Source organism: Aulonocara stuartgranti (genome assembly GCF_965226115.1).
Source record: "Aulonocara stuartgranti genome assembly, chromosome: 2".
NCBI classification, from domain to species: Eukaryota; Metazoa; Chordata; class Actinopteri; order Cichliformes; family Cichlidae; genus Aulonocara; species Aulonocara stuartgranti.
Window position 1 is genome coordinate 15,345,397 of NC_138940.1, and position 23,351 is coordinate 15,368,747.

The 23,351-nt window shown below is 41.3% G+C and overlaps 1 protein-coding gene across 1 annotated transcript; it reads right to left on the reverse strand.

Moving 5' to 3' along the window:
- Window positions 1-16,535: 16,535 nt before the first annotated feature.
- slitrk2 (SLIT and NTRK-like family, member 2) lies at window positions 16,536-21,252 on the reverse strand. Its single transcript, XM_082501609.1, has one exon. The coding sequence runs from the start codon at window positions 20,070-20,072 to the stop codon at window positions 17,379-17,381; it is 2,694 nt and encodes an 897-aa protein (XP_082357735.1). The 5' UTR covers window positions 20,073-21,252; the 3' UTR covers window positions 16,536-17,378.
- Between the last annotated feature and the right edge of the window lie 2,099 nt (window positions 21,253-23,351).

Below are 23,351 nucleotides of genomic sequence, written 5' to 3' on the forward strand. Positions count from 1 at the left end.
TGTCACATGGCCCTCTTCCTATTGAAGAAACAAAAGTTGTATCCAAGTTGGCCGACTTCTAAATGGCCACCATGGTCACCACCCAACTTGAGGAGTTTGCATCCTCACCAGTGTTGGGAAGGTTACTTTTAAAATGCATTCCATTACAGAATACATGCCCCAAAATGTATTCTGTAACGTATTCCGTTACGTTACTCAATGACAGTAACGTATTCTGAATACTTTGGATTACTTAATATATTATCATGCTTTTTACAACTACGTGAATGTACTATTGCTGTGTGATTTATTACTATTACTGAAGGTCCGCGACTCCGAACTGTAGTAAAGGGACCTCTGTCTGCTCGTAGCCGAAAAATAGCTTTACTTTGTTGTGTGGGTCAACTTTTCTTGCCAGAGACAGAGAGGCGTTGAAAGACTGCTCCAACGGAACTTATTGTTTTTGGAGGAAAACACAAACACGGTGTACAGTCGAGTCTTAATAGCTTACTTACAACTGGGCTCGTCAGGCACTCTTCTTGGCTGAAGTGGTTATTATTATATTTACATGCTTCCAGCTCCCGTTTTTGCTCGATGACAACTCGTACCTTTCTACTATCCTTTTTCTCCCTCCTCGCGCTCACAGACACATAACGGGTATGGCAGTCCATTCTCCCTGCAACACGGACTACACTGCCCATGATGCTACATTATTTAGGGCTATGCTTGTAGCATTCTGCCTGTTAGCTTAGCACAACAACAACAACAACAAAAAGGCGCTCTCTCACCCAGGAAACACACAGTCGCAGAGAGAGCGTCGCCCTGTAACCATGGCAACCATAACGCTGCCGCCTGGAACAACAGAACGTAGCTGTCAAACAAAACCCAAACAGTCCTGACCCGCGACAATATGAAACAGGAAAGTACCGCAGTGTAATCCATTTATTTCAACAAAGTAACTGTATTCTGAATACCACCTTTTTAAACGGTAACCGTAACGGAATACAGTTACTCATATTTTGTATTTTAAATACGTAACGGCGGTACATGTATTCCGTTACTCCCCAACACTGATCCTCACATATACTAATGTGCCACAAACAGGACTTTAATATCACCAACTATTCCCATGTTATTACGGTGTATCCATATAAATGGCCCACCCTGTATAATCCACCCAACTACCCAGAACCATGAGTCTAAACACACTATAGTACACACATTCATTCCTACACACACATTAATAAGTCTCCTTTTTAGCAAAACCCAGTCCAATCGCCCTATTGAACCAAGTGTATTGATTCTCTCCTCTGCATTTCCTTTTACTCCTCCTTATTCCGGGCCTCCACCACTCTGCTCCGTGCTGTTTTTTTCTAGCCTCTCTATGTCTTAACCAATCTATATTCTCCCCAGCATGTTGCTGTCTGAGCGTAATTGATTCACCTCTTCACATCCTCCTGTCACAGGAAATATCTGTCTGTCTAGGTTCTTTTTGACCGTGATGGAAACTCAAGATTGAAAGGAAACCTAATCCCAAAAACAACTTAAGAAGCCAAACTAAAAATCCAGGAAAAGCATGTATTACTTCCAGTGAGACTACTCCATCCGGATGAAACCACTCATTGCTTAACCCTCTTAATCCTTTATACTAAACTTATGTTATCTGAATATTTGTGTTTTAGCTTTTAAAATTTATTCTACAAAATATACCTTACATTTTTAGAAAAAAAATGTAAGTTTTACATCTATCTATAGCGTTATTTCTGATGGTTAAATCTAGGGGTGGGTTTTAATAATCGATTCATCGATTAAAATCGACTCTGGCTTGGATAACGTGATATCGATTCATTAAAATCCTGAATCGATTTTTTTATATAAATGTATTTTGCCCGAAATTCCAGAATCTCAGGTGAAACGTCACAAAATTTTGACAACCACCAAACAGCTAAAACAGTAAATGAGAGCAGGTACACGGATTCTGCACAAAGACGTAAACACAAAGTGCGGACCCACCAACGGATCAGAATCAGTGAGACGTCGCCTTTCTCACCCGACGGCACGGACACAGTCGGGGTGAGAAAGGCGACATCTCACTGATTATGATGTTTCGGCGGGTCCGCGCTTTGTGTTTATGCCCTTTTTGCGCTGATTCTAAAGCTGTTAGTTTGATCTCTCTCCAAACAATATTGACCGAACCAGCAGCAAAAGAAGATACAAACTAAGCTTCACATAAACATCGTTATGAATTCCCTCTTGCTTTTGCTGTTTTGCTTCCACCACAATAAAATCACACTTCATGCACAGCTCTCTCTCTCTCTTTCTCTCTCTCTGTATACTTCAAGAACAGTTTCCCGTCTATCCCCGAAATCTGTTTTCTGCATTATTTGCTTGGTTGTTACGCACAAGACTACCATTATTTACAGCGCTGTCGGCTGATGTTTTTTTTTTCCTTTTACTTACTTCTGAAAAGAAAGCCTAATTTCTGCTGTTCAATAGGCTTCTGAACAAATTTAAACTTTTTAAAATTATGCAAAATGCTAAACGCTTAGCTGTGTCTCTAATAAAACCGCTGTAACTTCAGAGGTAATGTTCATATGGTGGTTAATGGTTTTCTTTCGTTTTTGATGTACTGTAGAATATTTTTATAAAATCCCAGTCCAGGAAAATCACCTTCATGTTTTTCTGTGTTTTATCTTCAGCTACTTTGACACAAAGGCATCTGCTGTGATGCTTACACCTTTGATAAAGCCTCAACAGTGTCAGCTTCCTTTTTATAGATACAAAAATATGTAAATGTACTGATCTGAATTATAATATTTCTGACTGAGGCAAAATTGTAGCAACAATTAGCTAAGTCAGTTAGCATTAGTGAGCTAACTTTAACGAACTTTAGGTAATGTCAGGAGCAGTGAGGTACAAATGTAAACATTTAATACAAGTTTGATAACTTACCTTATTGTTCTTTAAAAAAAAACATTCAGTCTCCAAAAATGTTCAAAATCCAAGCACTCTGTTTGTCTTTACTCTGTATGCTGCACTGACTGACACAATCTTCGGACATGACCAGAGAATACTGAGTGCTTTTCAAATGTACCTCCGCACAAGGAGGAGACGAGAGGAGCTGTGCGCTGAGAACTGAAACAAACGTATACTAGTATTCTTAACCCTCTGGGGTCGAGGGATGTGCCAGTGCATCAAAATCACATGACCAATTTAAGACGACACAGCTACAAGATGCAGACTCAGAGTCTCCATTTTAACTTGGGTAGAAAGTGTGGACTTCAAACTATATACCAGTTTTTGAATTGTGTCGATGGGCCACGTAAAACCAGAGTTATGATAAAAAAATACACGCTATGTTTTTTTCTGAACAAAACAGTGGTGTTTACAACAGGAAGAACAGTAAAAACTGTGTTTACAGTGCTAGCAAACACTCTCTGCTTGTGAGTGAAAAAAAGAAAAAGCACCCCTTCCCTATTGGTGTTAAAATTTACCATGTCAGCCAATCAAAAAAATGATATGGCAACATGTGGCACTTGGTTGTTTAGGGAGAAGGGGAAGTTTTAGGAGTGACACCAGGGAAGGAAAGCGGGCGAGCGAAAGAAAGAGAAAGAGAGAGAGCGAGTTTTCATATGTGAGACATTAGTGACGTTTAGTGTGTTTGCAGGCTATAGTTAGTGTGTTGTGTAGTTATTGTCTTGTGTGTCAGTTATACTGCTGAATGTCACATTTGCTCCAAAAAAGCCATCAAAGGCAGATTCCAGTGTAAACGCTGTTCCCACATGGAAAACTGGATTGATGCACCTCCTGTTGTCAGACCTGCAGGGTTTAGGCCTGTGCTGTTCTCCTCTGTCTTATACTGAACACAAACTATTTTTTGGACTGGCACAAATAATTTGTGTGCCTTCTTATTTGATGCAGAACACCTGATTGTTCTGTATATAGATTTAATTTATTATTAAATTATTATTATATAAAAAACGCCTGAGGCCTTGGCTGCATTTTTAGGTAAATAGTACCATATAACTTTTGTATTTGCATTTCAAGTTATGAAAATGATTCGTTAAACAGGTTTGTGGGTTTTACAGTAAAAAAATATAACTTTTTTCTACTCGGATTTTGAATTTTTTATCTGAATATAGATCAATTGTGCTAATATAGTATGCCAAAATGAAAAAAATTCAGATATTTTAGGTTGTGCTGAAAGTAATGATACCAAACAAGGCAAGATAAACAGTTTTTAAAGGTAAAATATAGAGGTAAAATCAAAAGTAGTCAAAAACGGCCAATTATACCCTGGACCCCAGAGGGTTAAACGATGTTACGCCGGACGTCCACTTTGTTGAAATTACAATGTGCAGAAGATGGACTACAAAATGCACATCTTACTTCTTTCTTCTTCTTCGTTCTAACCCTGCTGTTTTATGCAGGTCATTAAAAAAAGAACAGCCTGCGAAAATATCCCTCCATTAGAGTGCAAAACCTTTCCTTTGAAAGCTACTAGGTTTACTGAAGAGGCACATATTTGATTCATCTTATCTAATTACCAAATATGTGCCTGTCCGGTTTCAATAGGTGTGTGTTTTATGAAGGGATGCCAAATGCTATAATTTTTCTGCAAAGCTAATTTACCTGTGGGTATAAATAAAGTAACCTTGAACCTTGCTCAAACACAAACATCTATCCTTTTTCTATTTGGCAGACTCAACACAGTTTGGTTCACTGCTTCCTCCTACTGGTGAAATGTCATTGCTTCCTTTGTTGTTACTGAATTACCTTGAGTTGTCTTTCCTCAAAAACAACTAATAAACTGTTCTTTTCAAAACAGTAAAAAATTTAACTGGAAAAGAAAAACAATCAACCCATTTTTTCATAGGGTCATTTATGAGTTAAAATCTGGTGTTTTTTCTTTTTCTTTTTTTTTACTCTCACAGTGCAGGCACGATCCAATATAACTTGTCAAACAACTTCTGACATCTAATACCAAAGCATTTTGGATCAAAGCAGTATCGTTTCCATCCCTGAAAAAGATACAACCAGGTTCAGCACCTCTGATATCCAATCCTGTAGACTGATAGGGGAAAGTACAAGAACCTTGATTAGAGTAATGCAGCATGTAGGAGCTAGAATGACTCGAAACCAAATGAGTCTCCTATCTCCTGCCACAACCTTTTCATCTCCAGAAAAGCAGCATCCAGTATACCAGTGTCCGTTATTTAGTCACTGGTATCTTTCCATATGTTTCTATGTATCTTTTTTAACACATCATCCTGTCCACTGAACTCTTACTGTCACCTCTAAAGTCAAATGTGAATTTTAAGAATGATTTTTTTCCCCACAGGATCCTGTTAGAATACAATCAGCTAACACACCACAGACAAACAGAGACCTGAGACTGCAGAGGAACACAATCTGCCTCACTGCTTCAAACACTTCTGACATTCAACCCTTTACACAGACAAGCTCAACATTTTTTTTATCAATCTAGAAATCAGCTGCTGCAGTCAGTGTCATATACACAACATCACTGCCTGAAGACACTCAGAACAAAGAGCAGCTGATAAAACCCACTGTCGAATACAACTCTGTCATACCCCTCTGACTAGGTGAGGGAGTGTTTTTTTGTGTCGTTTAGCACAACACACGAGAAACCATATACCTACCACGAATATATCCAGGGTAGGTACAGTATAAAGTCCTTAAACAACAGAAATATCATTTTAGTGTAAACAAGCTCTCCAGGTAGCTCTGAATGTCATTTAAAATCGTGCGATAAAGTCAAAAAAAAGCAAAAACAATGGACCTGTGTGTCTAAATTTGGACACACAGGTCCATAAATACAGCGATTTGTTACTGCAGGGTCAGAAAAAGGGTCAAACAGCTCCCCTGACAAATTCTACATTTACAGAGTTACTTGTTTACACATACAACAGTTGCATGGCCATGTGCCTTTTTTGTAGCTTGCTCTACTGTCTTAACCTTCTTAGGTGTAAAATTGTAGTGACTTTGTCACAAGGGGTTTTGGTAAATGGACTGATTCTTAGCACTCAAAGCACTTTATACAACATGCCTCATTCACCCATTCTTGCAAACACTTTTTTCTGTGCTTACTGTCTAGCATTCACACTGCAATTGATGCCCAAGGATATTTGGCATGCACACCGGAGCAGCCAGGGATTGAACCACCAGCTTTCCGATTAGTAGATGACCTGCTCTACCTCCTCAGCAACAGCCAGGCAGTTACTAAATTTACAATAAAGAATAAAATAAAACAAAGCAAACAAACAAAAGAAAAACATTTGGTACTACCAGTGCTGCCCCTCAGTCGCCTAGTAGATGGATCTATTGTATAAATCTGAAAATCCTCAGTGACTTCAACCTCTTTGAGATTTTTATTAAAGTCCAATATATAAAGTTTACACCCCCAACAAACAAGGCATGTTATATCATTCTCATTACATATAAACTACTGTTAGTATTAAAACCAACTTAAGATGATCAGTAACCATTAAAACACTCTAAGCCAGACAGCTGTTAACATGGCTGTGTACTCACTGCCTTTAAAACACTGCAAATCAATAATCTAATCAAGGGCAATCATGGCTCCATTAGGATTTAATCAGGCTCTGTAATTACATGTGAACAAGGTAATTACACTTTGATAACATGTAACCACCTCAGTGGGCTGTGCCTTGCATTCAGAGCATGTCTCCCTCCTGCTTGGTTAACTGCGATGCCTCTGCTCTTGGCTGTTTTACTGAAGAATGCTCAGCACACTGCAGCTCCCTCTAGAAATTACAAAAGCAGGCTCGAGTCTGCTAACATTGAATATACAAGTGCCTGTTTAAGTTGCTAAGACTGAGCAATGTTAATGCTTTCTAAAGTAGTTAGTCTTGAGCACACATGTCACATTGCTTGCTTGAAGAAGTTCTTTTTCAAAACTGTTCACATTCACTACATACACACACCAGATGACAGTCATTAAAAAAGTCAGACAGGTCCTTCCACTGAATAAGAACTTATTTTAGGTTGATAAAGGTAATTTAGTCTTCCAGTTAACAGAGTGTTAGAGCATTTTAAATCTGTTGCTGACATTCCCAGATGACTGGATTACATGTGAATCTACTCACTTAAAAACAAAGTAACTGAGAAAAAATGAAGCAAAGACTGAGACCCCCTGAGTTAAGACAGAGCAACATTTTAGTGGCTTTCATGGAAGTGTTTTCTAAGACCGAGACTTGAACCGCAACAATAGTGTGCCTTTCAGATCTGAGCTGATTGAACCTGTTTGAAATGTTAAATGAGACCTGAGGCCAGATATGAAGTGGCTGCATTTTTACCCGACTTCAACATGCTGACTCAGTTTATCAAGCTGAACTAACAGATCTTCTATTGCTCACTGTGTCAATGGCATTTACTTGATTGATAATTCTTAACATCCATCCCATTTTAGTTTTTTTTCCATTGGACTCAAAGTAAAAATATCATATTGACAGTAGATAACAGAAAATGTTTTTTAAAAAAGTGCTTCCTGTATGTGTTCAGACAAGTCTTCCTGTCTGACCACCAGTGTTGGTCAAGTTACTTGAAAAAGTAATCAGTAACTAAGTACTGATTACTTCTCCAAAAAAGTAATCCCGTTACTTTACTGATTACTTATTTTCAAAAGTAATTAATTACTTAGTTACTTAGTTACTTTTTAAAAACACGATTTACAACCTGAAGAGGTGATAAAGCGATATATCTTTCAGCCCAATTCTACTTTTTCTACATAATCCATCATACAAAATGTAATCAAATGGAAAAGTCTCTTTTTAAAACTTGTTTTATTAGTTTTAATCTTTTAACTTTATGCATCAAGCAAAAATTTAATTATATGCAACATTCTCTGAGTTGAATAAATTAGTTTAACATTTAAACCTATTTTCTGCACATTCCAGCACATAAAATATTTTTTTTGTTTACACTCACTCTTTCAAATAGATGCAAGTAAAACACAGCAGAACATAAATAAAGTCAAAGACTAAGCGGTCCTGTTGCTCTATTTTCACCTGTAAAGCAGGACTGCGGTAGGCGGAGGTTTACCCTGGTGCAGGTGTGCAGCGGTCAGTGGAAGGATACGGCAGTGTCTCTGTGAGTTTCCCATTACGTCATTGCGCTCTCGGTGCTTGCTTGGAAGTTTAGGGGGTTTTTTCGCTGTAAAAAGAAGTTTTCTTCCCACGCACAACGGACGCTAATGTTTTTGTCACTTTTTATGGAATCAAACTCAAAGTAAGGTCAGTACTTCCACGCTGCATGCTCATACTCTCTCCCACAATCGATATGTGATCCATTGTTGATCTGCACACAGCTGTTGTCACGAACGGCGCACTCGCTTACGTCACTGTCGTGAGACATTCTCGCAAAAAATCACGGTTTTAGTAACGCAGTAACGCAGCGTTCCTACGGGAAAGTAACGGTAATCTAATTACCGTTTTTGCAATAGTAATCCCTTACTTTACTCGTTACTCGAAAAAAGTAATCAGATTACAGGCAACGCGTTACAAGTAACGCGTTACTGCCCATCTCTGCTGACCACACTTTGTACTTAGGTTACTGGGAGTTAAAGGATTACCTTTGCTGAATATTTTTAGGAATATGATACAAAACACGTGGAATAATAACACTTATGTTATGTTTTACTTGGGCAAAACTGCAGTTGGGGTAAGTCATCAATGACTTACTCTAACACTGCAATTGAAAGATGCAACTTATGAACTTATTTTTATTAAATTGTCCTCCAAAGTTTTCACAAACTGACACACCTCAAAAACTATTCACATTTTTTTTTTTTACCAGAGATCCCTTTTCACCTTCCTCTACAACAGAAAAATATGGTATGGTTTGGGTCAATACCAGTGATGATTTTGGCCTCTTCTGTCCCCTGATTGTAAATTCTTAGGAGAACATTTTTTTTTTTAAAAACCCACAAATGTTATAATCTGATAACACGCAGTTTGATTTAGGAGTAATTAGATCTCATAAGGTTATTGTTTCAAATTTATTTAAGATAAATGGAAATCTATTAATACAATTTGACAAGTTTGACACATGCATGTTAGCACAGATCAATATGACCAGAAAAACACTATCAAATACAGTGGGGCAAAAAAGTATTTAGTCAGCCACCGATTGTGCAAGTTCCCCCACCTAAAATGATGACAGAGGTCAGTAATTTGCACCAGAGGTACACTTCAACTGTGAGAGACAGAATGTGAAAAAAAAATCCATGAATCCACATGGTAGGATTTGTAAAGAATTTATTCGTAAATCAGGGTGGAAAATAAGTATTTGGTCAATAACAAAAATACAACTCAATACTTTGTAACATAACCTTTGTTGGCAATAACAGAGGTCAAACGTTTACTATAGGTCTTTACCAGGTTTGCACACACAGTAGGTGGTTTTTTTGGCCCATTCCTCCATGCAGATCTTCTCGAGAGCAGTGATGTTTTGGGGCTGTCGCCGAGCAACACGGACTTTCAACTCCCGCCACAGATTTTCTATGGGGTTGAGGTCTGGAGACTGGCTAGGCCACTCCAGGACTTTCAAATGCTTCTTACGGAGCCACTCCTTTGTTGCCCGGGCGGTGTGTTTTGGATCATTGTCATGTTTGAAGACCCAGCCTCGTTTCATCTTCAAAGTTCTCACTGATGGAAGGAGGTTTTGGCTCAAAATCTCACGATACATGGCCCCATTCATTCTGTCCTTAACACGGATCAGTCGTCCTGTCCCCTTGGCAGAAAAACAGCCCCATAGCATGATGTTTCCACCCCCATGCTTCACAGTAGGTATGGTGTTCTTGGGATGCAACTCAGTATTCTTCTTCCTCCAAACACGACGAGTTGAGTTTATACCAAAAAGTTCTACTTTGGTTTCATCTGACCACATGACATTGTCCCAATCCTCTGCTGTATCATCCATGTGCTCTCTGGCAAACTTCAGACGGGCCTGGACATGCACTGGCTTCAGCAGCGGAACACGTCTGGCACTGCGGGATTTGATTCCCTGCCGTTGTAGTGTGTTACTGATGGTGACCTTTGTTACTTTGGTCCCAGCTCTCTGCAGGTCATTCACCAGGTCCCTCCGTGTGGTTCTGGGATCTTTGCTCACCGTTCTCATGATCATTTTGACCCCACGGGATGAGATCTTGCGTGGAGCCCCAGATCGAGGGAGATTATCAGTGGTCTTGTATGTCTTCCATTTTCTGATGATTGCTCCCACAGTTGATTTTTTCACACCGAGCTGCTTGCCTATTGTAGATTCACTCTTCCCAGTCTGGTGCAGGTCTACAATACTTTTCCTGGTGTCCTTCGAAAGCTCTTTGGTCCTGGCCATGGCGGAGTTTGGAGTCTGACTGTTTGAGGCTGTGGACAGGTGTCTTTTATACAGATGATGAGTTCAAACAGGGTCCATTCATACAGGTAACGAGTGGGGGACAGAAAAGCTTCTTACAGAAGACATTACAGGTCTGTGAGAGCCAGAGATTTTCCTTGTTTGAGGTGACCAAATACTTATTTTCCACCCTGATTTACGAATAAATTCTTTACAAATCCTACCATGTGAATTCATGGATTTTTTTTTCACATTCTGTCTCTCACAGTTGAAGTGTACCTCTGGTGCAAATTACTGACCTCTGTCATCATTTTAAGTGGGGGAACTTCCACAATCGGTGGCTGACTAAATACTTTTTTGCCCCACTGTATATGAAGCAGCTTAATGCATCCCCTGCATGGCAAGGAATCTTTTTTCTATTGCTACATTAAGCTACAAAATTCTCACCTGATGTTACAAACTCCATAAGCTACAAATGTGTACCCCCTGTTTGTGGGGTTCATTAAGTGTACCTCAGAAGGTGCAAGACCAGTGGCAAGCCTTTGTACCTCAACAGGTAGAAAAGTATTAAAGTGTAAAACAGAAACAAACCCTGTGTAATGCGCTCACAAGCAAATCACAAAAATGCCCTGATTTCACATAAGTCCATGAGAAGCAGCAGAAAAATGGCACAGCAATCTTCCTGCTATCTGTGTCTCATCTGTAGTCCCAACTGAGGCACCTCTGAGCAGAGCTGGATCTATACTTCAGCTACAAATGCTTCAGGCTCAGCACTAATGTCGCTCTTTTACACATTTTAAAATGGAAGAGATTAAATAAATCACCTCCCCACTATCCACCTCACCTAAATATGACTCCCCGGTAACTTCAGAGCTCGAGGCATTGGGGAGGGCGACATTAAAAAAAAAACAAGAAGTGAAACGATGGTACTGTAACTCAAATTAAGGCACAAATCTGTGAATGACAAATGACAGCAGAGGATAACGTGAACACTATTGAGTACAAGTAAAGTGGAATGGCTAAACAGACTGATGGAGAAGGGCTACACACACACACACACACACACACACAGAGTAGGAAAACCAAATGGATTGCATTTACATACATATACTGTATGTGAAAGCAGAAGTCATGCACAAAAGTTGAGAAAAGGAAAAAAAAGTAAACACACACACACGTGTGCACACACAGATACAGAAAAGTCCCACTGAAATGCCTATTATAAATCAACTCAAAGCAGCAGCCCTTATGCTTCAAAGTCATCTCTGAATCGCTTATCCACTCATTGAGCCGCACTATAGGAATACCAATTTATAGTCTTCTATCATATCACTGAAAGAGACAAGGGGGCAGAGTGAGATGAGGGGCGAGAGAGGCAGGCAGACAGAGAGTGAGAGGCAGGGAGAGTGAGAGTGAGAATTTCAAATACCTGTTTATACATTTGAATTGCACAGAAACATAAAAAAAATTACTGATGTTCACTCCTGGCATATATGAATATATGAATACACTCTCTCTCTCTGTCTCACACACACACACACACACACACACACACACACACACACACACACACACACACACAGTAGTCCCAGAGCTGCAAGATAAGAGAGGAGAGTGTTCTGGGGAAAAAGCTTCCTCATTGGTGTGCAAGGCTGCACATGTTCCAACCCTCCTTTCTATCCCCTCTGTGTGTGTGTGTGTGTGTGTGTGTGTGTGTGTGTGTGTGTGTGTGTGTGTGTGTGTGTGTGTGTGTGTGTGTGTGTGTGTGTGTGTGTATTTGCGTGTGTGTGTGTGTTCATGTCCGCGTGCTAGCATTCCCTCTCTTTCCTTCACAGCTACTAAAAAGACACAGAGGACCTATTGTGCCCAAGGAAGGAAAATCACTCCATTTTCAGAAAAGGAGAGGAATGAACAGCACTCCCTCTCTCTCCCTCTCTCTCCCTCTCTCTTGCTTCTCCCCTCCCATTCACGCGGCAGCTGAAATGGTGAAGCTTGTTAAAAAGGAAGCCCGCATGACAGCATTCACAGCTTTGCTTACCGCAGCATTCCCCTACCCTCTCGCACGCCGTGCGCCTTTGCACCAGAAACCGTGGATGAAAGCAACTCGATACGCTGTCTCAAAAAAGAAAAGTTAAGGGGCCATGAGCGAGAGAGGGAGGAAGAAGAAAGACAGGGGAACGGGTAGAGAAAATGTGAGGATTTGGAGTAAATGAGGTGTTTCAGTGGGAATAGCAGAACAACATTAAAAAGAGAGAGCTTTGTTTTATTATTATTACCTGTTCAGGGTTGCAGTGTGCTTGCTCAGGAACTGGCTGCAAACCATATTATTTCAAAACACTGCCTACTGAGAGAAAGTCAGGCTCCTGCCTGCTAATATTAGTTTACAAAACTAATACGGAAACTTTGCATTCCAATGGTCCAGTGATGTAAGTAGCTCAACTCTCATTGGACAAATAGATAATTATGGCCAGTTGATGTAATTCTCGTGTGTGAGTGTGTGAATGTTGGGTAAAAAGCACTTGTGTGAATGAGGCTTGAAATAAGAAAGTGCTTTGAGCGCTCAAATAAAGTAGAAAAGCACTATTTATGTACCAGTTCATTTACTTTTGCTGGGATAAATGTTGAACTATGATGATCTTGTTCTTTAGCCCAGGTATATTAACTCATATAGTAAATGACCATTTTTGGTTTTGGTTTTGGTATCATTATTTTGAAAGTTCAGTCACTGGTAACAAGCCAACCCAGGACTTTCTTGTCATTTTCCCAACTGGCAGGTTTATTGACCAGATTGCTGTTTTGGTAGTCCTAGATTTTATGCAGCTGTTTCTCCAATCAGTCTCTTTTTCTGCATCTGGATGAACTCAAACTCCACCAGCTTATGTTGATGGTGAACATCACGGTTATGCTCTGGAGGTTCAGGAGAGGACCAGGAGGGCCGAACCTGCAGGTCTGTGTGCGTCTGAGCAGAGCACTAATGTTCTGACAAAACTACTGTTGAAAGCTGCAGCCAGCTGATATTTGATTCATGGTCACATGTTTGAGTCCATTTGTGTAGCTACAAATAGAATTGTTGTAAGAATTCATCCTATGCACAGGTTATAAAGACGCCTTACAGCATTCAAAAGTCAACAGCACAGACCTGTCGAACTGGTGCCATACGAGGGCCAACAACTGATTGGTGAACAAAAAAGAAAGTGACATAGGTTCACCATAAAAATGAAGACATCAAGCATACAAGATTAGCAAAAAAAGAAAGTCCATAGTTCTGTCATTGAACGACTGGGAGATGTGGTAAAAAGATCTGAAAATCTGCTTTCCATTTGAAAGGTGTTTTTTTCTAAACTATAGTTTCTCATATGATTCAGTGCAACCAGATCATCTTGTAGCAAACCACAAAAGTTCAAAGCAGCACATGTAGCCGTACATATGCAATATGCACGGCTCGCCCAATGCCTTTAAGCTTAAGCAGACCTATTTTAGAGCAAGGATTTCTAACTGAATTAAAACAGACAAAAAAAAAGAACACTGGAAAATACAACCGTTTCAATGAAATGGAGTATAAACGTACTCATCTCCTTGGCGTGAGACTCTCTGCAGGTCCTAGCCATCAGATTGGAACGAGGCCCTGTTACCGACAACATTTCAGCACCCTGGACAGCAACACAATAGCCTGGAGTTATCCAGCAGAGGCAGGAAAACAAGGACAAAAGACAGAGGAGGAGGTGAAGGAGGGCAGCAAGCCAGGGACATAAAAAAGGAAGAAGTGGGGGAAGAGAAGAATTCGGCTGCTGGAAGGCCATTCACACAGAATACAAAGAGCCAATGTCAACTTGGGTAGGACTTGAAGAGCAGAAAACAGAATTAGCATTAGAGTGGCCTGCAGAGTTCATCCATGTCGCACGCCTGGGAACGAGAGGAGGACAGGCCAAAAAGTGTAGAGGGGGGATGACACAAACAGCAGTCATTTTCCAACAGCAGCTTGCTGTCATGGAAAATCAGACCTCTTAATGCTGTGCAGCACATTTTCTTTTACCGCTCCTCGAAATGGTACCCCCACCATGAGAACAATTCTACTCAATGCAAAGTTCACAAAGTAGCCAAGTAGAACCCAAATAGCTGGCATTACATGTGGAGAAATGTTGTCAGCTCTCTGCATACTGCAGCCTGCCCTCTATTTCAAGTTTCCTTTTACTGCTTACTCACAAGGGGCTACCTACTACTTCTAATTGCAACATTAATGACAGTTCTTCTCTCCTGCAAGATTAAAATGCTTAAGAAGGAGCAGTTGTTAAAAGAAAAAGCCACATTCTCTATTTACATACCTCCCTCAAGTCCAGCTGGTTTCTTTTCTGACAGTACAAGCAGCACTTAAGAGATATTTGGACAAACCCTTGACCCTGCTGAAGAAAAAACTGAACCTTGTCGTGACCCACACTGGGGATGGATTTTCAAGGAAGTGTTGAATGGCTAAGTTAGCCACAAAGGAGGTCCCACCTTGCAAAAGGTTCTTAAAAATAACTTAAAAAGGCAGCTTTGCTAGACAACTACAAAACACTGACATCTGGTTAAACTCTTAACATCCACATGATTGCTGGTGACCTGTTGAGACCTGGAGCTGGTTTACATTGACTTCTTTATGTGCAAGTTTCACCTATTTGCAATACCCAAAAAGAAATTTCCTGACACAAGATGTATAAGGTCAAAATGTATGTAAGAGAATCAGAAGATAATGTCTTCTAAACTGCCAAGAATGCAGTCCAACCCTAACTCTACCCCTGTGATTTGCCAGCCACCAGGTGATGTTATGAGGCTATAAAGTGAAAAGATGTTTAGAAAAAGAAGTCATCAAGTATATTGAGTCACAAAGGGAAAATAGAGGTCGCCTTCTTCTGCCACATTGCTACAAATCCTGTCCACCAAGCCCTCGAAGTGCATAGATGTTGATTTTAGGGATAAATCTAGTCGTGACCTCTAAAGAAGCATTCCTTTATGTCTAAATTTGGTTGAAAATCTTTTCTGCACATTAGAAAGAATTAAATAAAGGCTAAAGTTGGTTCAAAACTTAAAGTCTGAGAGATACGTGCATCACATGTTGGTGTTTCAAAAATACGAGCATGCGTCTCCAAACTAACATCATTAATATATATATTGAGTGAGACAGTCTCAAGCAAATTTTACCATGAAATAGAAAGAATCATTTATATGTAGATATATATATAACAATATTCTATTTTTTAAAGCACCATTAGTACTGGTTTGTACATGATGAGTAGCTGTATGATGATTGCCATCTCAAAGACAAACAAAGGTTGATCAAATGCTGCATTTGTTTGCTCTACAAACACAGAAAATATAGCTAGGTATGATCTAAAAGTCTAAACCATCATGTCTGTAGAAAATTTAACCCAGTTTTCCCCTGCTCTAAAATCTGCCTGGTGTGCAGTACATGGCTAATTTGACTATCCACTATTTCTTTTTCAAGCTTTAATCTACAGAAAACTTCCCCATAGACACAATTCAAGGTTGAAAGAATTGATCCAAGCTTTGTTTTACAATGACAACTTTTCTCATTTCACTTTTCAACCATATTCAGTTCTTCAGCCCTCTGATATCAAGGTTATAATCCTGACTCTTTCAGGCAGGATTATAGTCTGACAGCCTTAGACATGATTAGCCATTTTTCCACTTCAGTACATCTGCAAGACAGCCAGCAAACCCGAACCCAGACCCAGAGCACTAAGAAACACATGTAGATATTTGGGCTAAATCTGGTCAGACAGTCAAGAAAATAAAAATAAAAAAATGTCTTGGACATGACTCGCCAACACCTCTGTAAACTCCCTGGACAAGCAAATGATGACTGAGCAGAAGCCGACATTTACTGACATCTGCTGCTTGGTAGGAATGCAGCAAATATCTTTCAGCTGCAGGAGAAAAGGAAAAAAAAGAAAAAAGAAATCTCGTCAATCATTAGAGGGCCCATCACATTTCATTACAGACAGAGTGAGTGCGAGAGGAGGAGGAGGAGCTGCAGGCAGGCTCTATTTTCATTTTCTCTGGCTGTAACCACACACACACACACACAAACACACACACACACACACAGCAGTCGGCACAGCGTAACACCACATCCAAAAATAATCATGCACAGTGGAAACAAAATTCACTCCCAGCTCAGGATCTTGACAAAGTGCTTCAGTGAAAATTTAATTGCGCTGCTTTGCCGCACTGTATTGCTCACCTATAGCATACAATGTTGTCTAGAAGTTGTACAGCTCCAAAGACACATAGCAAAATAATATGGTCTTCCCTGGCAGGAACCAACATATAACTTCACACCCGGTCTCGAGTTCATTTTTTTCCTTTTTTTTCTTTTGAAACGGACAAATAAATCTTCTATTTTACATAAAGATTTCTTTAAAATACAGCACTTTGAAAAAGAAAAAAAGACATTTCCAGTTTGCAGAGAGCATCGTTGCTAAAATAGTTGAGTGCAAAGGCACTTTCTGGGATAAGTATTGTATGATTTCGCCATTTGTCGGGTGTTGAAAAGGTTTTCTTTGATGGTTTTAACACTCACCATTTATCTGTGTAGGCTAAAAAATATATACAGGAATGTCAGTCCTCTTCTACAAAGAATAACTCTTTTTGTCTTTGTCACTGGGAAAATAAAATACAGTTTTTGTACACAGTCCTGCCCATTTTGGATACCTGCTGTCATCAAAGTCTTTTTCTTTTTTTTTTTAGAATTTCCTTTTTCCAAAAATGAAGAAATAATTTATACCTTCCAGAAGAAAAAAATAGACCTGCATAATAATATACTTCTTATATTTCTTTTATACATCTTGGAAAGAAAAAAGAGAGAGAAGAAAAGCAAGAGAGAGAGAAAAAAAGATCATCAGAGGCTTCAGTTCACTTCCAGTCTGTCATGTAGGATTGAACACAGATAGATAAGATAGATATATAGAGAGGGCTATTATTACAGTAACAGCGTGATTATTACGAATGCGGCCGTTGTCACTATCTTACAGTTGGCTCATGGCAGTCTGTTTCTCCAGAACCTCCAGGTAGTCGGGCTCTGCTTTTAGCTTTCCAGGGAGCAGGAGTGGGTGCTCATTTTTAGAAGGGTGTTCGGGCCCAAAGTATTTCCTCGGGGTGCCATACAACACAGTTTTGTTCACCCTGTCCTGGTTGCTGATGTGCCTCCGTGCTGTGGCAGCCTCATAAGGGGGCACGATGCAAGGTCTCTTAGGCAGAGTGCAAAAGTTGTAGGTGAATGGAGGGATGCCTGCCGTTGTGGGGAGTTCTTTGTTGGGCCTTTCCCCTAAGTTCTGATACAACATCTCAGGAGGCTCCGGGGTGACCAAGCCACATGACGTTGGAGATTTATCCATAAAATCCACTGTGCTGATGGTGTAGGCCCCTGGGCTGCGGTGAAGGATGTCGTCCTTCTTTGTGTCCAGTGGCCCAAAGCTGAGCTCCTTCAGGTTGCGGTAATAAGCCACCTGTTCACCATCCTTCTGCATGTAAATGGGGTTTTGGCACATGGAGCCCACGGGTGGGGGAATGTAGTTATAAACGTGGCTTTCAGAGCTTTTGTCTTGGGTTGGTTCAGGAGCGTAGGAGCCATACTGCACTTGGAAAGAGTTGAGATCTAAGTTGTTAGCACCTGTGGGGATGTGTTCAACCCCTTTGCGCCGTTTTAGAACAAAAACAAAGAGGCCAGCGCCAAAGCAGACCGACAAGATGAAAACCACAAGGAGCCCAAGTATGAGGACTGAAAGGGGGACCTCGGGGTGTAACTCAGGGGTGTGGAGGCGGGATTCAGTGGGGCTGACTGAGCTGAAAGAAGAAGACGGGGAAGAAGTGGGAGAAGAAGAAGAGGAAGAGGGGGTGGGGGCTTCAGTGTGAGGGCTGCTTAATGTGGGAGCTTTCGTAGGGGGTGCCTGCTGCAGTGGGGGCACCTCGCTGGGCTCAGGGCAGATGGCCTCATTGCGAAGGGAGCGCAGTAGGCGCCCCGCATGCTTCGAGGGGGAATCACAGGTTATTTCATTAACCACCACGCTGGTACTGGACAGCTCCATCCAGTTTTTGAGGGCGACGATGTCACAGGTGCAGTCCCAGGGGTTCTCCTGCAGGTCGATCTGAATGAATGCAGACAGCTGGTCTAGAACACCGCGAACTGGAAGGTAGGAGAAATGATTATTCCGCAGGTTGAGTCTTGTTAGCATGGTGCCCCCGAACACATTGTCAGGGAGGGATCGCAGCAGGTTGTTGTTGAGAAACAGCAGCTGAAGGTTGTGAAGTGAGTTAAATGTTTGTGGTAAAATTTCCTTGATGATGTTATATTCCAAATAGAGATACTGGAGAGACTGCAGACCAGCAAAGAGAGACTGAGAGAGTGATTCAATATAATTCCCATTCAGATATAACCGTCTGAGGTTTGTGAGATTCTCAAAAGCTCCTTCTTGAATCACTGCTATCCTGTTATTCCCTAAATGCAGCAGCTCCAGCGAGCTGTACTCAGTCAGATCAGTTCTGTAAATCATTTGTAAATAGTTACCAGTGAGGTGGAGTTTCTTTGGGTAGGAGGGCTTGGGGTGAAGCTCAGTAATGTTGTGTAACTTCCGCTCTTGGCAATTGATGTTCAGTCCACTCTCTGGATTTTGTGACGTGCAAACGCACACACTGGGACACAGCATGGGCACAGGGGAGCGTGTTTGGTAAACCATTATGGGCCCAAAGACGTGTTTGTCCTTTGAGAGGCGAGGGGTGGGTCTGTAGCGCATTTTGGGAGGGCGAGAAGCTTTTGGGGCTCGGGTGGGGGTGTTAATACCAGGGTGGTAGGTCGGGGCCAGGGCCCCTGGAAAATGAGAGTCGGAGGCAGGGTGAACACGCTCCCCTGCGTTCCTGCGGGGGCACAGATCCTGCTTTATGAGCTGTGTGATGTCTTTGCCGTGCAGCCTGAATGGCGTCTCACACACTATGTCCCCCACAAACACAGAGATGGTGTCCAGCCAGGATTTGAGGGGGATTAGATCACAGGTGCAGTTCCACGGGTTCTCCTCTAGCTGAATCTCCATGATGCCACCTATGTGCTCCAGGACCCCTGCAAAGGGCAGCATCTTCAGTCGGTTACCACGTAAATCCAAATGCGTGAGGAGCACAAAGCGGAAGATATTAGGAGGCAGAGACAACAGCAGGTTGTCGTTGAGGATCAACACTTTGAGCTTGTTCAGTTTACTGAAAGCGCCAGGCTCGATGGCACTGATATAATTATAATCTGCCTGTAAATACTCCAAACTCTCCAATCCTGTAAACGTGTCCTCTTTAATCACCTCCAAGTTATTGTTGTTCAAGTGGAGCCGCTTCAGGAAGCGGAGCCCGTTAAAAGCACCCGGTCGGATCTCCTGCAAGCCATTATTTCCAAGATGCAGCGAGGTGACATTGCCGTAATTGACGAACTCATTTGCGCTGAGCCGTGACAGGAAGTTTCCGTTCAGAAAAAGCTGGGAGATTTTATTGGGAGGCGCCTGAAACTGGCTGACGGTGGTAAATCCTTTATTCTCGCAGTTGATGTTCAGGATGTTCTCTCGCTCTTCGCAGACGCAGCGCGTCTTGCAGATATCTTTGGAGGCTGAAGTTTTGCGGCTCTCCGTTTCGGACGGTGACAGGCTGGTGACCGTGAGGACGCTCAGCAAGAGGACGCCGCTCAGCATTTTTACAGCCAGGAAAGGTCGCTGAAATATAGATCCAGCATTTAAGTTTGCTGCACGAGCCTGGGATGGAAGATATGGGGGTGGGAAAAAAAAGAAAAAAAACTGGGAGTGAGTCCTCACTGTAGGGAGAGAGGGGAGAAAAAAGGAGGTAGAGGCGCTCACACGGACACAAACAGGCGCTCATACAAGCTCAGAGGCGCGCGGGGGGAAAAGGCGCACCGCCGTTATTTGGTATAAAAAATGGGACCGTGACGCACAGGGGATGCGCAAATCTTTCCATTGACCTTCACAATGATTTCCAAAAACTGTTTTAAATCCCTCACAAATGTAATCTATCCTTGACAAGCAAAAGATACAAACCACCGCAAATCGCCGGGATCCTGCTTGTTGGATGAACTTGGCACATTGTCAGAGGCAGAGAAAAAAAAGCCGCTTACTGCAACCCTCTTTTTCCTTCAAGAGAGCTCCGATTTATTCAGCAGTTTCACGCAGATCAGCAGCAGCTGCAGCCAAATATTCACAGGGAGACAGTGGCCGCGAAACGCTGCCTCGTTTCCACTCCACGCAGAAGAGGCGCTCCATTATAGTCCAGGCAGGAAAAAGCACTTAAAAAAAAAGATCCATAAAAATTGCGCAAAGATGCACCATGACGCACTACTGGCCGTCCTTATAACCTTCTTTCTTTTTCTTCGTTTTCCCTTTTAAAGAAAAGAGGAGGGCAAAAGTGAGTTCGCAGAAAGAAAACAGGAGAAAAAGCAGCGCTGTGATTGAAAGAGAAGTACAGGAGAGAAATATTCCCGGAGCTGAGACATAACTACAGCCTGTGCTGTCCTCCTCCTCCGCTCCGCACACTGAGAGCAGCACTGAGCGTCTGCTGCTGCTGCTGCCCGACTGCGTTCGTGTGTGTTTGAGAGAGAGAGGAAGGAACCCATGGGGCCGTTACGTCACCTACACAGTCAACACACACACACACGGGCTGAGAAGGAAACCAGCAGCCCGCAAAACGATACGTCTTTTTTATTGACTCCGACCGCATAGCAAACTTATCTTTTCCCAAAGTGAATGCGAATTCTACTCCTGTCTCTGCAAACAAGGAGAAAATTTTAGCTAGAAATAAGGGATGCTATAAGTTTATCAGTGTGTGTGTGGTTTTAGAAATGGAAGTTGGGGGGGTCTGCTCTCTAAAGCTTAAGATTACTTTTCAAAGTAAGTTCAAACTGGAAGCTGTTACACAATATCACTTAAAAGCCACAATTGTAACAATTTAAAGTGCATTCAGCACATTCTTACCCATACTGCAGAAAATACAAATGCAATGATGGTGTATTGCATTTGTAATACACGGTGTAATACGGTGTACACTTTTTGCACGTTTTGCAGGTGCAAAACGTGCAAAAAGTGTAAATGGAGTAATACAGAAACTGAATTACAGAAATCATTTTGTCTATCGCGAGAAGATTCGTTTGTAGCTTTCTTTTTTGAAGATATGTATATGTTACCCATGACACCACTAGGAGGCAGGAAAGGCCTCTTTACAATCTCCATGTGTCTCATGATTTTCTCACTGTTACTTTTCTTTTGTCGTATGTCGCTTTCATGTTCACACACCCCTTTACTGTACAGAGATGCTATTAATGTCAGGAAGAAGTAAACTCAGATAAAAATTGAAATTATTCAAATTAACAGAGCCCATTAGAGATTAATATAAAACATTTAAAGGAACAATTTTTAATCAGAGTACAGCGTCAAGCAAGTGAAACTTCTGGGATATTGATCTGTTCAGTTATATCATAGAGGGACTATTAATCAGTTTCAGTTGCTTTGGTGTTAATGAAATTAACACCAATTAACATAAAATAAACTTAACGAACAACTGCCAAAACAGGAATGCTTTTACAGGTGGCGACCACTGCCGTTCTTTATTCCCCTTCTTTTCTGACAGTTTTTTTTTTAACTCTGGGAGTGCTGAACATGGCCATAGAATGTCCTTAACCCATCAGCAGGACCTTTGTCTGCTCCTTTGTTTCATTTTTATTCATCCTGTTCCTGTTGGCACAGACTTCCCAAGAGCCCTAGGTCTCCCAGTGGGCCCTGTACTCACTGCCTGGCATTGTGGAGTCTGACTGGCATTTGCCATAGAATACCTGAATTGGCAAGTCCACCACTGGAGTCCTGTGCTTTTCATACATGAGAGCAGGTTTACCCTGAGCACATGTGATAGATGTGAAATGTTTTCGAAAAGCCATGGAGAAGGTTATGCTGCCTTTAATATCATGCACCATGTCTGGTTTCGTGGTTGGTCAGGGATGGTCTGGGGAGGCATATCCATGAAGGGATGCACAGACCTCTGTACACTGTTAAAAAAAACCATCTTAAAACAACGGTAATATTCCGGCAACTGGGGCGCCAAAATACGACCGTGAAATAACAGAAAATAACTGTCCCATAAAAATACGGTTATTTCCAGTAATGAAAATACAATTAGTTGCACTAATTTGACATGGGATCTCGCCTTTTTCAAGTGCCGCTAAACATTAAATCGGGAACATGTTAATGTGATTAAACAATGAAACCACCTATAAATAGGAAAAAAAAACATCTTAAAAAAACGGTAATATTCCGCCAGCTGGGGCGCCAAAAATACGACTGTAAAATAACAGAAAATAACTGTCCCATAAAAATACGGTATTTTCAGTAATGAAAACAGAGTTTGTTGCGCTAATTTGACATGGGATTCTGCCTTTTCCAAGTGCTTTTAGACATTAAATTAGGAACATTTTTACGCGATCAAACAATGAAATTACCTATAAACAAGGTCACTGAATGTGGAAATATGAATCATAATACGTAAATGTACAGAATATACAGTTAACAGTTGGTTTACGTAATAATTGATTGCATGCCCTGGGACAGACTGACAGAGACGAGGCTGCCATATCGCACCATCGGCCCCTTTGGCTATCACTAGTAGGCGGTAGGTGAAGAGTCTTGACCATGGACACAACGACGGAGAGTGTCGGAGCCAGGGCGCGAACCGGCAATCTTCTGATCACAAGGCAAAATGCCAACTCATGAGCCACGAACGGCCTAACTAGCAGCGACAATAATACTTATGTGATGTAACACAAGCTTATAGGGATCATGTTATATACTTTTCCATAGCATTACATTTGAATTCAACAGTTCAATCTTTCAAATAACGGACAGATATTTGTGAAATCATGATACATTTGTGAATGTATTTTAACAATCTAAATATGCATATGTACAGACAGATAC